Source organism: Bufo gargarizans, chromosome 3 (genome assembly GCF_014858855.1).
Source record: "Bufo gargarizans isolate SCDJY-AF-19 chromosome 3, ASM1485885v1, whole genome shotgun sequence".
NCBI lineage: Eukaryota > Metazoa > Chordata > Amphibia > Anura > Bufonidae > Bufo > Bufo gargarizans.
The window spans coordinates 294620534-294630854 of record NC_058082.1 but is presented as its reverse complement, the minus strand read 5'-3'; the positions used below and the strand labels follow the sequence as shown (position 1 = coordinate 294630854).

Below are 10321 nucleotides of genomic sequence, written 5' to 3'. Positions count from 1 at the left end.
TGAAATGAATAGGTCCCCATCCTATCCGCCAAAAAAATGGAACGGACACGGAAACAAACAACATTTGTGTGCATGTAGCCTTAAGTGCATGTTTTTTGCTCTTGAGTTTTTAACTTTGGACTTTTATACAAAGTGATGGCAAATTGCTATAATTTTGTGGTGCCCATCCAGTCTATATATTATCCAACAATAAAAAAAATCACACTGACTAGGACTTATTATAGAACACAGTTTGGGGGCACATTAGGTAATAGGAGCCCATGCACATAGCTGAAGGACAGATCCATGCGGTACAGATCCAGAATACTGAACCCATATAGTTAAATTGATCTATCTCCATCTCCTTGTACCTCCAATTTAATACAGAGACACAACTTTTTATTTCACAAAGTTGAATGCATTTATAAAATTGCGCAGTGATGCATGCTATATTATTTTTGTTTTGGGTGTAGGGTGTATGCAGGAATCCTCTATGTAAGAGTAAATGTTCATAAACAGTTTACAATATTATATAAATATTTATATGACTTAATAAAACTATAGACACTTCACAATTGTACTTTTTCCTCTAGTTTATTTACAAAATTGCTACATTTCCAAAAGAATATACAGTTCAACAACATTCACAAAGCAGAGTATATTGGTAAGTAAAACATATTCCCATTTAGCAGAATGAGCTGTAAATAATCAGCTTCATGAATAGCTATTTTGATTGTCTTTAGGCTATATACATAACATTGAGATCCACACCAGGAATGAGAGCAGATATGATTTAAATTATATACATACAAATATATAAATGTCTCATTATTTGCCAGGTCTTGAGGCTGGCAGGGCAGAAGCAGTCCTTGACAGTTGGTGTGGGAATTGCTGACACATGGCACAGTGGCAAATCAGTCCTGAAAATTGGTGATAAACAGTGTTGTGATGTGCATCTGGGGGCATTAATCCCATGAAGCTTCTAACATCAGGGGATGACACAGAGGGTAAGACATGGGGTAGAGGAGTCACATGCTGGGGATGCAAAGAACTTGCACAGCCGGAAAGATGGTGGGCACCATATACTTCGCTCACAAGTTTCTTCATCTCCTCCAGAGAGTTGGATAACATAAGGATATAATTGCGAGCAAGCAGCAGGGTTGAAATCTTAGACAGCTTACGTACTGATGGTCCATGAGAGTAGGGCATGACTTCCCGGAGGCTATCCATCGCTTGGTTAAGATCGTGCATTCGTTGACGTTCACGACTATTCACCTTTAAGCGAACCTCATGCAGGTCTTCTTGACTATCTCTTCTCCTGCTGGATCTTTTATCTCGAGATAGCATTCTTTGTTCCTGGCACAGTTTTTGGAACATTTGTTCAGGCTTCATTTTGAGGATATCTTTTCTCTCCAGCTCTGGAGAGGAGGATCTGCTGGACTGACTATCTGAATCCATTAGTAGCAGTGATTAGTCAGTTAATGCCGTGGTCAGCAACTTGATGGAAGCTGGGTCAGTTTCTTGAAGGAGGCTAGGTCAGATGTAGTATGAATTGCAAATGTCTTGAGAGGCCAGCCTGTTCTTCAGAAGAGACCCTTAGTCACTAACCCTCTAGCTGTATGGGGGTCCCTGCAGTGTCTGTGTTATTTATATACTACAATACACAATGGACACAAAGAAAGAGAAAGGGAAGCCTCTAACTTCAGTGGTTAACATTTAGCAGGTCTTTTATACATTAACTTGGCCACTAAGATTTCAATCTAAATTCACCATTAGAAAGTATGTAAAAAATGATTAGAATATTTCAGACTGAGACTTCACAGAATAATAAGTTGTTATATGAAGTTGTTAACTTATAACGTATAAAGCCCTTTTAGTAAGTGTGATGGGTTTTATTATATGTAAGCCATACACTTCTTAGCTCATTGAATGATTAAAGGGGCATTTCATCTTAGCTATTCATGGAAATATAATTTAGGCATTAAAAATGCTCTAGATCTATTTGATTGAGAATGAGAGGTCTGTTTCCACTAGCAGGTTGAACATTACCAGTTAAAAATTACCACCTTCTACTTCCTAAGATCACTGCAAAGAATGCTGTGCAAAGTGCAGTGATAAATGTGACTTTATTACATGTACATTATTATTCCCTGAAGACCGCTAACGAGGAGTCACCATTCCAGGGAGTGCACAATTATCTATTCCTGCTTCATCCAGCATTACAAATATTAAAATATAATTATCTAGATTAGTGTTTCTCAAAGTTCTGAAGCCATTTAGCCCATGCTCAAACAATTTACAAAGAAATTCCCCAACGGTGATGAAGATAGGACAGCGTGAGTATCCCGGAGTTACATATACCACAGGTTGATAACCTAGGATCTAGATTCCCTAACGCTTCAGTTAACAGAGCAGATGTAATTAAGACCAGGGATGTACATAGAAATCATGTGGCCCCATGGAAAAGCTCAAAATTAGGCCCCCCATCCCTACATGGAATGGGTTAAGAATTCTAATAGTGCTTGAGGATACCCCTGTGTATTTAAAAAAATTTATGCCAGTTTTTTTTTTCCGGATTGGCTGCTGCTGAGTCTCAAACCTAGGACCTGCTCTACTGAAGGCAAAAGCCTTAGGCCCTTTGCAGACGAGTGTGTCCAGATTATGTTCGGATGGGTTGCAAATGCGTTCAGTGAAAACTATGTGATTTCGCAAACAAAGCCATTCAGTTTTGTTTGCGATTGCGTTCCGTTTTTATTGCGTGGGTGCAATGCGATTTACTGCGTTTTGCACGCACGTTATAAAAAACTGAATGTTTACAAACAACATCTCTTAGCAACCATCCAAGAAAATCGCATCCGCACTTGCTTGCGCATGCAATGCGAATTTTACAAAGCCCCATTCACTTCTATGGGGCCAGCGTTGCATGAAAATCACAGAATATAGAACATGCTGCGATTTTCACGCGACGCAAAAGTGATGCGTGAAAACCACAGCTCATGTACACAGACCCATTTAAATGAATGGGTCCGGATTCCGTGCAGGCTCAATGCATTCGCATCACGCATTGCACCCGCGTGGGATTCTCGCTCGTCTGCAAGGGGCCTTAGCTGTCAAGCCACAGGCTTTATGATCAACAGAATAATTTTCTCTTACTAAAGCCTCTCTAGTATTTCTCCCATGTATAATGTAGTGATATCTACAGATACATCTCTATACACTCACCTAAAGAATTATTAGGAACACCTTACTAATACGGTGTTGGACCCCCTTTGGCCTTCAGAACTGCCTTAATTCTACTTGGCATTGATTCAACAAGGTGCTGATAGCATTCTTTAGAAATGTTGGCCCATATTGATAGGATAGCATCTTGCAGTTGATGGAGATTTGAGGGATGCACATCCAGGGCACAAAGCTCCAGTTCCACCACATCCCAAAGATGCTCTATTGGGTTGAGATCTGGTGACTGTGGGAGCTATTTTAGTACAGTGAACTCATTGTCATGTTCAAGAAACCAATTTGAAATGATTCGAGCTTTGTGACATGGTGCATTATCCTGCTAGAAGTAGCCATCAGAGGATGGGTACATGGTGGTCATAAAGGGATGGACATGGTCAGAAACAATGCTCAGGTAGCCCGTGGCATTTAAACGATGGCCAATTGGCACTAAGGGGCCTAAAGTGTGCCCAGAAAACATCCCCCACACCATTACACCACCACCACCAGCCTGCACAGTGGTAACAAGGCATGATGGATACATGTTCTCATTCTGTTTACGCCAAATTCAGGCTCTACCATTTGAATGTCTCAACAGAAATCGAGACTCATCAGACCAGGCAATATTTTTCCAGTCTTCAACAGTCCAATTTTGGTGAGCTTGTGCAAATTGTAGTCTCTTTTTCCTATTTGTAGTGGAGATGAGTGGTACCCGGTGGGGTCTTCTGCTGTTGTAGCCCACCTTTCTTTCCCATTCTGACATTTGGAGTTCAGGAGATTGTCTTGACCAGGACCACAACCCTACATGCATTGAAGCAACTGCCATGTGATTGGTTGACTAGATAATCGCATTAATGAGAAATAGAACAGGTGTTACTAATAATTCTTTAGGTGAGTGTATATACCAGTACACTGTATGGGATAACAGCAATAGTATAATTTATTTAGTAATTACAAAAAAATTTATGGAGCAAAGTAAATTACAATAAACACGTGTGTGTGTACAAATATATGTACAGTAGTATTTGAACACCCTGCGATTTTGCAAGTTCTCCCTCATGGAGGGGTCTAAAATTCACATTGTAGGTGCATTCCCACTCTGAGAGACAGAATAAATAAAAAATATTTTCAGGAAATCACATTGTATGATTTTTTAAAAATGTATTTGTCTTGCAATGCTGAACATAAGTATTTGGACACCTGAGAAAATCAGTGTTAATATTTGGTACAGAAGTCTTTGTTTGCAATTACACAGGTCAAACGTTTCCTGTAGTTCTTGACCAGATTTGCACACACTGCAACAGGCGTTTTGGCCCATTCCTCCACACAGATCTCCTCTAGATCTGTCAGGTTTCGGGGCTGTCGCTGAGCAACACGGAGTTTCATCTCCCTCCAAAGATGTTTTATTGGATTTAGGTCTGGAGACTGGCTAGGCCACTCCAGAACCTTGCTATGCTTCTTACGGAGCCACTCCTTGGTTATCCTGGCTGTGTGCTTTGGGTCGTTGTCATGTTGGAAGACCCAGCCACGACCAATGTTCTGACTGAGGGAAGGAGGTTGTAGCTCAAAATCTCACAATAAATGACCCCATTCATCCTCTCCTTAATATAGTGCAATTGTCCTGTCCCCTTCGCAGAAAAGCACCCCCAAAGCATGATTTTACCACCCCCATGCTTCACAGTAGGGATGGTGTTCTTGGGATGAAACTCATCCTTTTTTTTCCTCCAAAAACGACGAGTGAAATTTAGAACAAAAAATTCTATTTTGGTCTCATCTGACCACATGACTTTCTCCCATGCCTCCTCTAGATCATCCAGATGGTCATTGGCAAACTTCAGATGGGCCTGGACATGTGATGACTTGAGCAGGGGAACCTTCCGTGCAATGCATGATTTGAAACCATGACGGCGTAGTGTTCTACCGACAGTGACCCTTGAAACTGTGGTCCCAGCTCTCTTCATGTCATTGACCAGCTCCTCCCTTGTAGTTATGGGCTGATTCCTCACCTTTCTTATCATCAGTGATACCCCACGAGGTGAGATCTTGCATGGAGCCCTAGTCCGAGGGAGACTGACAGTCGTCTTTAGCCTCTTCCATTTTCTGAAAAAAAAAAAAGCTGCTTGGCAATTGCCCTATAGCCCTTTCCAGCCTTGTGGAGGTCCACAATTTTGTCTCTGGTGTCTTTTGATAGCTCTTTGGTCTTGCCCATGGTAGTAGTTGGCTTCTGACTGACTGTGGGGTGGACAGGTGTATTTAAAGAGCTCAGACAGATGCTACTAAGTTAGATTAATGAGTGGAGAAGAGGTGGACTTTTTGAAGGCACAGTAACAGGTCTTTGAGAGCCAGAATTCTTGCTGTTTCTCAGGTGTTCAAATACTTATGTTCAGCAGTGCAAGACAAATAAATTCTTTAAAAATCATACAATGTGATTTCCTGATTTTTATTTATTTATTCTGTTTCTCAGAGTGGGAATGCACTTACAATATGAATTTCAGACCCCTCCATGATTTCTAAGTGGGAGAACTTGCAGAATCGCAGAGTGTTCACATACTTCTGTTCCTCGCTGTATACATATATAGTGTAAGGGATCGCTGTCTCTAAGGGGGTCGTAATCACTGATTTCTCCTCTGACAACGGGGTTCAAGTCCAAGTGGTGCTTTATTTTTGGCACTTCAGCACCATCACAAACATAAACATTTAAAAAAACACCTGCCCATCTGGGCTCTACCTAATACACGTGTCGTCTCTATCTCACCTATAGAGCGCAGTTCACAAAACAGGTTATTAGATCCGGCTTTCCAAGTCCTACTGGACTCCTAAACTGAGAGCTGGTTTATCCCCCCAGTGATTACATCCAGTTGGCCTCACCTGTAGTGGAAATGAGGTGTGGACTGGAATATCCACCCCCTCCAGACCTCTATCAAGTATGAGGCCTGTCACTGCCTCACAATAGAGAGAGAGAGATAAAAATGTGTATTTATTGTAATTTATTTTACACCATTACATTTTTGTAATTGCTAAATAAATTATACTTTTGTTGTCATACCATACAATGTACTGGTATATTTAGAGATGTACCTGTATCAGTACATTATATATTAGAAGACTCCTAGTGAGTTTTTTAGATAGAGAAAATCCTTCCATTGGCTACAATTTAACCTGTGGCTTAGCTGGTAAGGTTCCTGTCTTTAATACAGCAGGTCCTGGATTTGAGACCCAGCAGCAGATGATCTTTAGAGAAGTGCAGGAACGCTTTACGGTGTCCTGGGCTGGGCCCCATACCAACTGCCTGGTCTGCCTCCATTGACAGTAGGCCATTGGGTAAGACTAGCTTTGCATTCTATGTTTCTTTGTGTGTGATATTCATTTCACTTGTTTAACAATAGTAATATGTGTAAAGCCACCCTATCTTGAGTGATGTCAAACTTTACAAAATACATAAATTGGTCTAAATATTTTAAATGGTTTTTCCACTACTCTTTATGTGCTTTATAAGGGTATATGGTTGAAATAGAGAGGGGGTCCTCTTTTAGATGCCCTTTAACAGATTTTGAGAAAATAGCTGTGGCAAAAACTTTCGTTTCTGATCTCACCCCAAATTCTTGAAATTATGGTCCCCCTGGCTCTTGACATTCCAAAGGCCCTAAAAAGTGGGTTATATTCAAGATTACACTGAGCAGAAACCCCACTTTCTTCCTTTGAATCCTCTATCTTCTAGCATTTAGTAGTCTCATTCTCGTGCATTACCATTCATGCTATTTTGATCCTAATCTATGGTCTGTGTTGCCTCCCTCTCCTTCCTTTCCCTTTCCATCCCTACCACTTCCTTTTTTATATGTTATACTGTTATTTTATGCCTTTATGGGAAGTTATGTTTATCAAGGCTTAGTATTGGAATTGTGATCTTCCTATCTTTCTAGCTTTGTTGGCTATGCTTATTGTTTGCTCTTTATTTGAAAACTAAATCAAGATTTTATAATAAAAAGAAGTAGAGTGGGCTCTCTGTTAATAAAGACAGAGAACTAGAGCAAAGTGTCAAGTGCTGACCTGTTGCATGTGCTCTTGGCAGCTGAACGCATCTGTGTTGGTCCCATGTTTATATGTGATCACGTTGCTGAGAAAAATTATGTTTTAATATGTGCAAATGAGCCTCTAGGAGCAATGAGGGCATTGCAATTGCACCTAGAGGCTCTGCTCTCTCTGTAACTGCTGCACCCTCTGCGCTTTGAGTAACAGGTCCAAGCATAATCAGCTGTCAAGTGCACATGCAACAGGTCAGCCATTTTCATAGGTACAAATATGCTGATAGGTGCCCTTTAAAGTCTTTAGGATAAGCCATAAATGCATTATCTGTGAACATCCTATCCTCAGAACCACCACCAATAAAAAGAAGGGACAGCTGGACCACCCAGACTCATTCACTACAGTACCTGGCACAGCACTGTCCATACCAGTGTGATACTGAAGCTCAGCCCATTCAAATGATAAGCCATTTATTTATGCCATGAAAAAACCCTTTAAAGCTGCTTTATAATATTAATTTTCAAATATCCTGTTATGGAACTCTAAGTGAATAGAAGGAGCCCTATTTAGGACCTTCAGTAACAAAGAGAGTATTTTAGAAGGAAATGTGTAATCCCTAAAGGGAAAATTCAATATAAAGCTACAGGCACTGTGTTATAGAGCAGTAGGAGCTAAGCAGAATGATATATAGTTTTAGTTATAGATTCTGTAAAACGTGTATTTCATTCATTTAAAGGGGTTCTCTGGGAATAATTTAAAATGGCCACTAGCAACCTGTCCTAGAGTGTGAGCGGGGTGGGCCCTCACTACACACTACACTCTGGAACTTGCATACTTACCAATCTTTAGGTTGGTAAAACTCAGGACACTAAAAACTCTGCCCCTAGAAATTCCTGACCCCACCAAGAAATAACCATTTATGGTCTGGGTTGCCTCAGGGTAGCCCCACCCATTTTCAGCCCAGGAAAGCCCAAATTTTCCAGGCTGTCTCTGAAAACCAGCAGCAGTCCCTGGAAATTCAGGACAGTTGGAAACTATGAACTTGCATATACTGCATATTGGTGAGTATTCCTGTCAGGCTGTTCAGCCATGATTGCATATCACAGACTGGATCACATCATTACCATCTATTGTAGAGCAGTGCAGTGTGTAGTGAGACATCGCAGCTGTGCAAATGGAAGACAACCATTTCTGTTCACATTCTAGGACAGGTGGCTGGCAGCCATTTTAAAATATTCCTTGAGAACCCCTTTAAATTCTGACTCTTTCTGGGCTTTGAAGTCAAGGAGGTAGTCGTGTCAGCGATTGACAGCTATCTGTGTATACTCAGTCATAGAAGAAAGGCTGTCGATAATTGAATAGCACCACCTCCTTGACTTCAAAGCCCAGAATGAGCAGGAAGTTAAGTGTATATATAACAATTTATACTGAATATTTTTTTTATAAAACTATCTATCAATCTGCTCAGCTTCTCTGAACACCATGTTCAACATGACAGGTTCCCTTTCAACATGACAGGTTCCCTTTAATCTTCCTGTGGTGGCACTGTTGAGTCTTTGAATACTTGCTGCCACACTTTTCTATACGTGTCACGGTGGGGAGTGAGGGGGAAACTCCCCACGAACACCGAAGGTAAGAAGTAACAGAAACTAGGCCAGGACACCCGGAAAAGGGAGCAAGTAACCGCCTAAAGCATCCATAATCCTCGCCCTGACACCTAACAGTATGAGCGGACCCAGATGGTAGGAGGGCTCATACACAGGAACCTCGAGCCCTACTAACCCTAAATATCCCTGGAAAAGAGACAGGACTGAGGCGACCTGTTCTTCCAAGACACAGATGAACAGGAGTTTCCACCGGCCTAGGTGCAAGAAAAGGGGAAGACAGTGAAAAGCAACTGGATCGGCAGGTAAGAACTCAGTGACAAATGTATCAAGGGCACCGGGATCCTAGGCACTTACCTGCCGCAACTACAGGAAGGAAATCCAGCATAACAGTAACTGCCTGGACCCCCATGCGAACAGGGTGCATGGCAGCCCCAGGCAGAGCTGCTCACTGACTTGTTGTTCCCACTCCAGGGAACCCAGGAGCACTCTTACCGAAGGCACAGACAGGGGACATGTCTAGCATCCATGCAGCACTATACACACCATGTACATGGAACAACAACTAGACATACAACACCAACCCATACATACCACACCACACATAGAATAGGGAAAGGAAGGAAAGGTGACATAGAGATGTGGCCCTCAAGGACCACACCCACCTAGGTAGTTAACCCCACAAGCACCAGACAGGGAAGGGAAACTAAACTTAAAGGAGAGAGTATAAACATGCTGCAACAGCTACACGTTGCCCAAGGCAACCAGCATGCACAGCAAAAGTGTCACGGCCAACAACACAGAGACCGTGACACCGCCGTGACAATACGTTATTGATTATCGATCATTGTGGGTTCTACCGAACCCAGAAAAAATGACATGTGACTCACAGTCTAATGTGTACAGGAAGCTCCTAAATCTCCACGGACAGAAGATGTCCTGGGAAAGAAGGATCGGGCGAAATTAATTTTTTGGGCTGTTTTGTGCTTTGTGTTCTGAAGAAGTGTCTCACAGTGGCTTTCTCCTTCCTTCCCCTTAAAGGGGTCATCAGTAGCTGATTAGTGGGGTTGCAATTCCTGGCACTCCTGCCGATCAGCTGTTTGAAGAGGCAGCACTGCTCCAGTGCATGCCGCAGCCTCTTCCTAGGCCAGTGACATCATATTCATCAGTCACATTGCCATGGCGCATTCAAAAGAATGCGTCTGAGCTACAATACTAAGGACAGTCACTATCCAATGTATGGAGCTGTGCTTGGTAAGCTGCGAGGAGGCCTCTTCAAACAACTGATTGGCAGGGGTACTGGGAGTTGGACCATCACCAATCATCAGATACTGGTGACCTATCCTGAGGATAGGTCTTCAGTATAAAACATTCAGCAATAGATATACACTCAGCCAAACAAACGTGTATGTACATGGGAGAGTTGGGAGAGATAACTGTCAACTGGATGTATATGGCCAGCTTTAGATTTCCAGCAACAGCATACCCTGTGATCAACTTGT

The 10321-nt window shown here is 42.0% G+C and overlaps 1 protein-coding gene across 1 annotated transcript; it reads right to left on the bottom strand.

The window, feature by feature from the left end:
- Positions 1 to 743: 743 nt before the first annotated feature.
- Positions 744 to 1529, bottom strand: LOC122930245 (oligodendrocyte transcription factor 3-like). The gene has a single exon (XM_044283461.1). It carries the CDS (start codon positions 1435 to 1437, stop codon positions 808 to 810), a length of 630 nt encoding a protein of 209 aa, XP_044139396.1. The 5' UTR covers positions 1438 to 1529; the 3' UTR covers positions 744 to 807.
- Positions 1530 to 10321: the final 8792 nt, after the last annotated feature.

Bases quoted from the DNA above. Each gene is read 5' to 3' on its own strand.
- LOC122930245 (XM_044283461.1), bottom strand. From the start codon at position 1,437: ATGGATTCAGATAGTCAGTCCAGCAGATCCTCCTCTCCAGAGCTGGAG.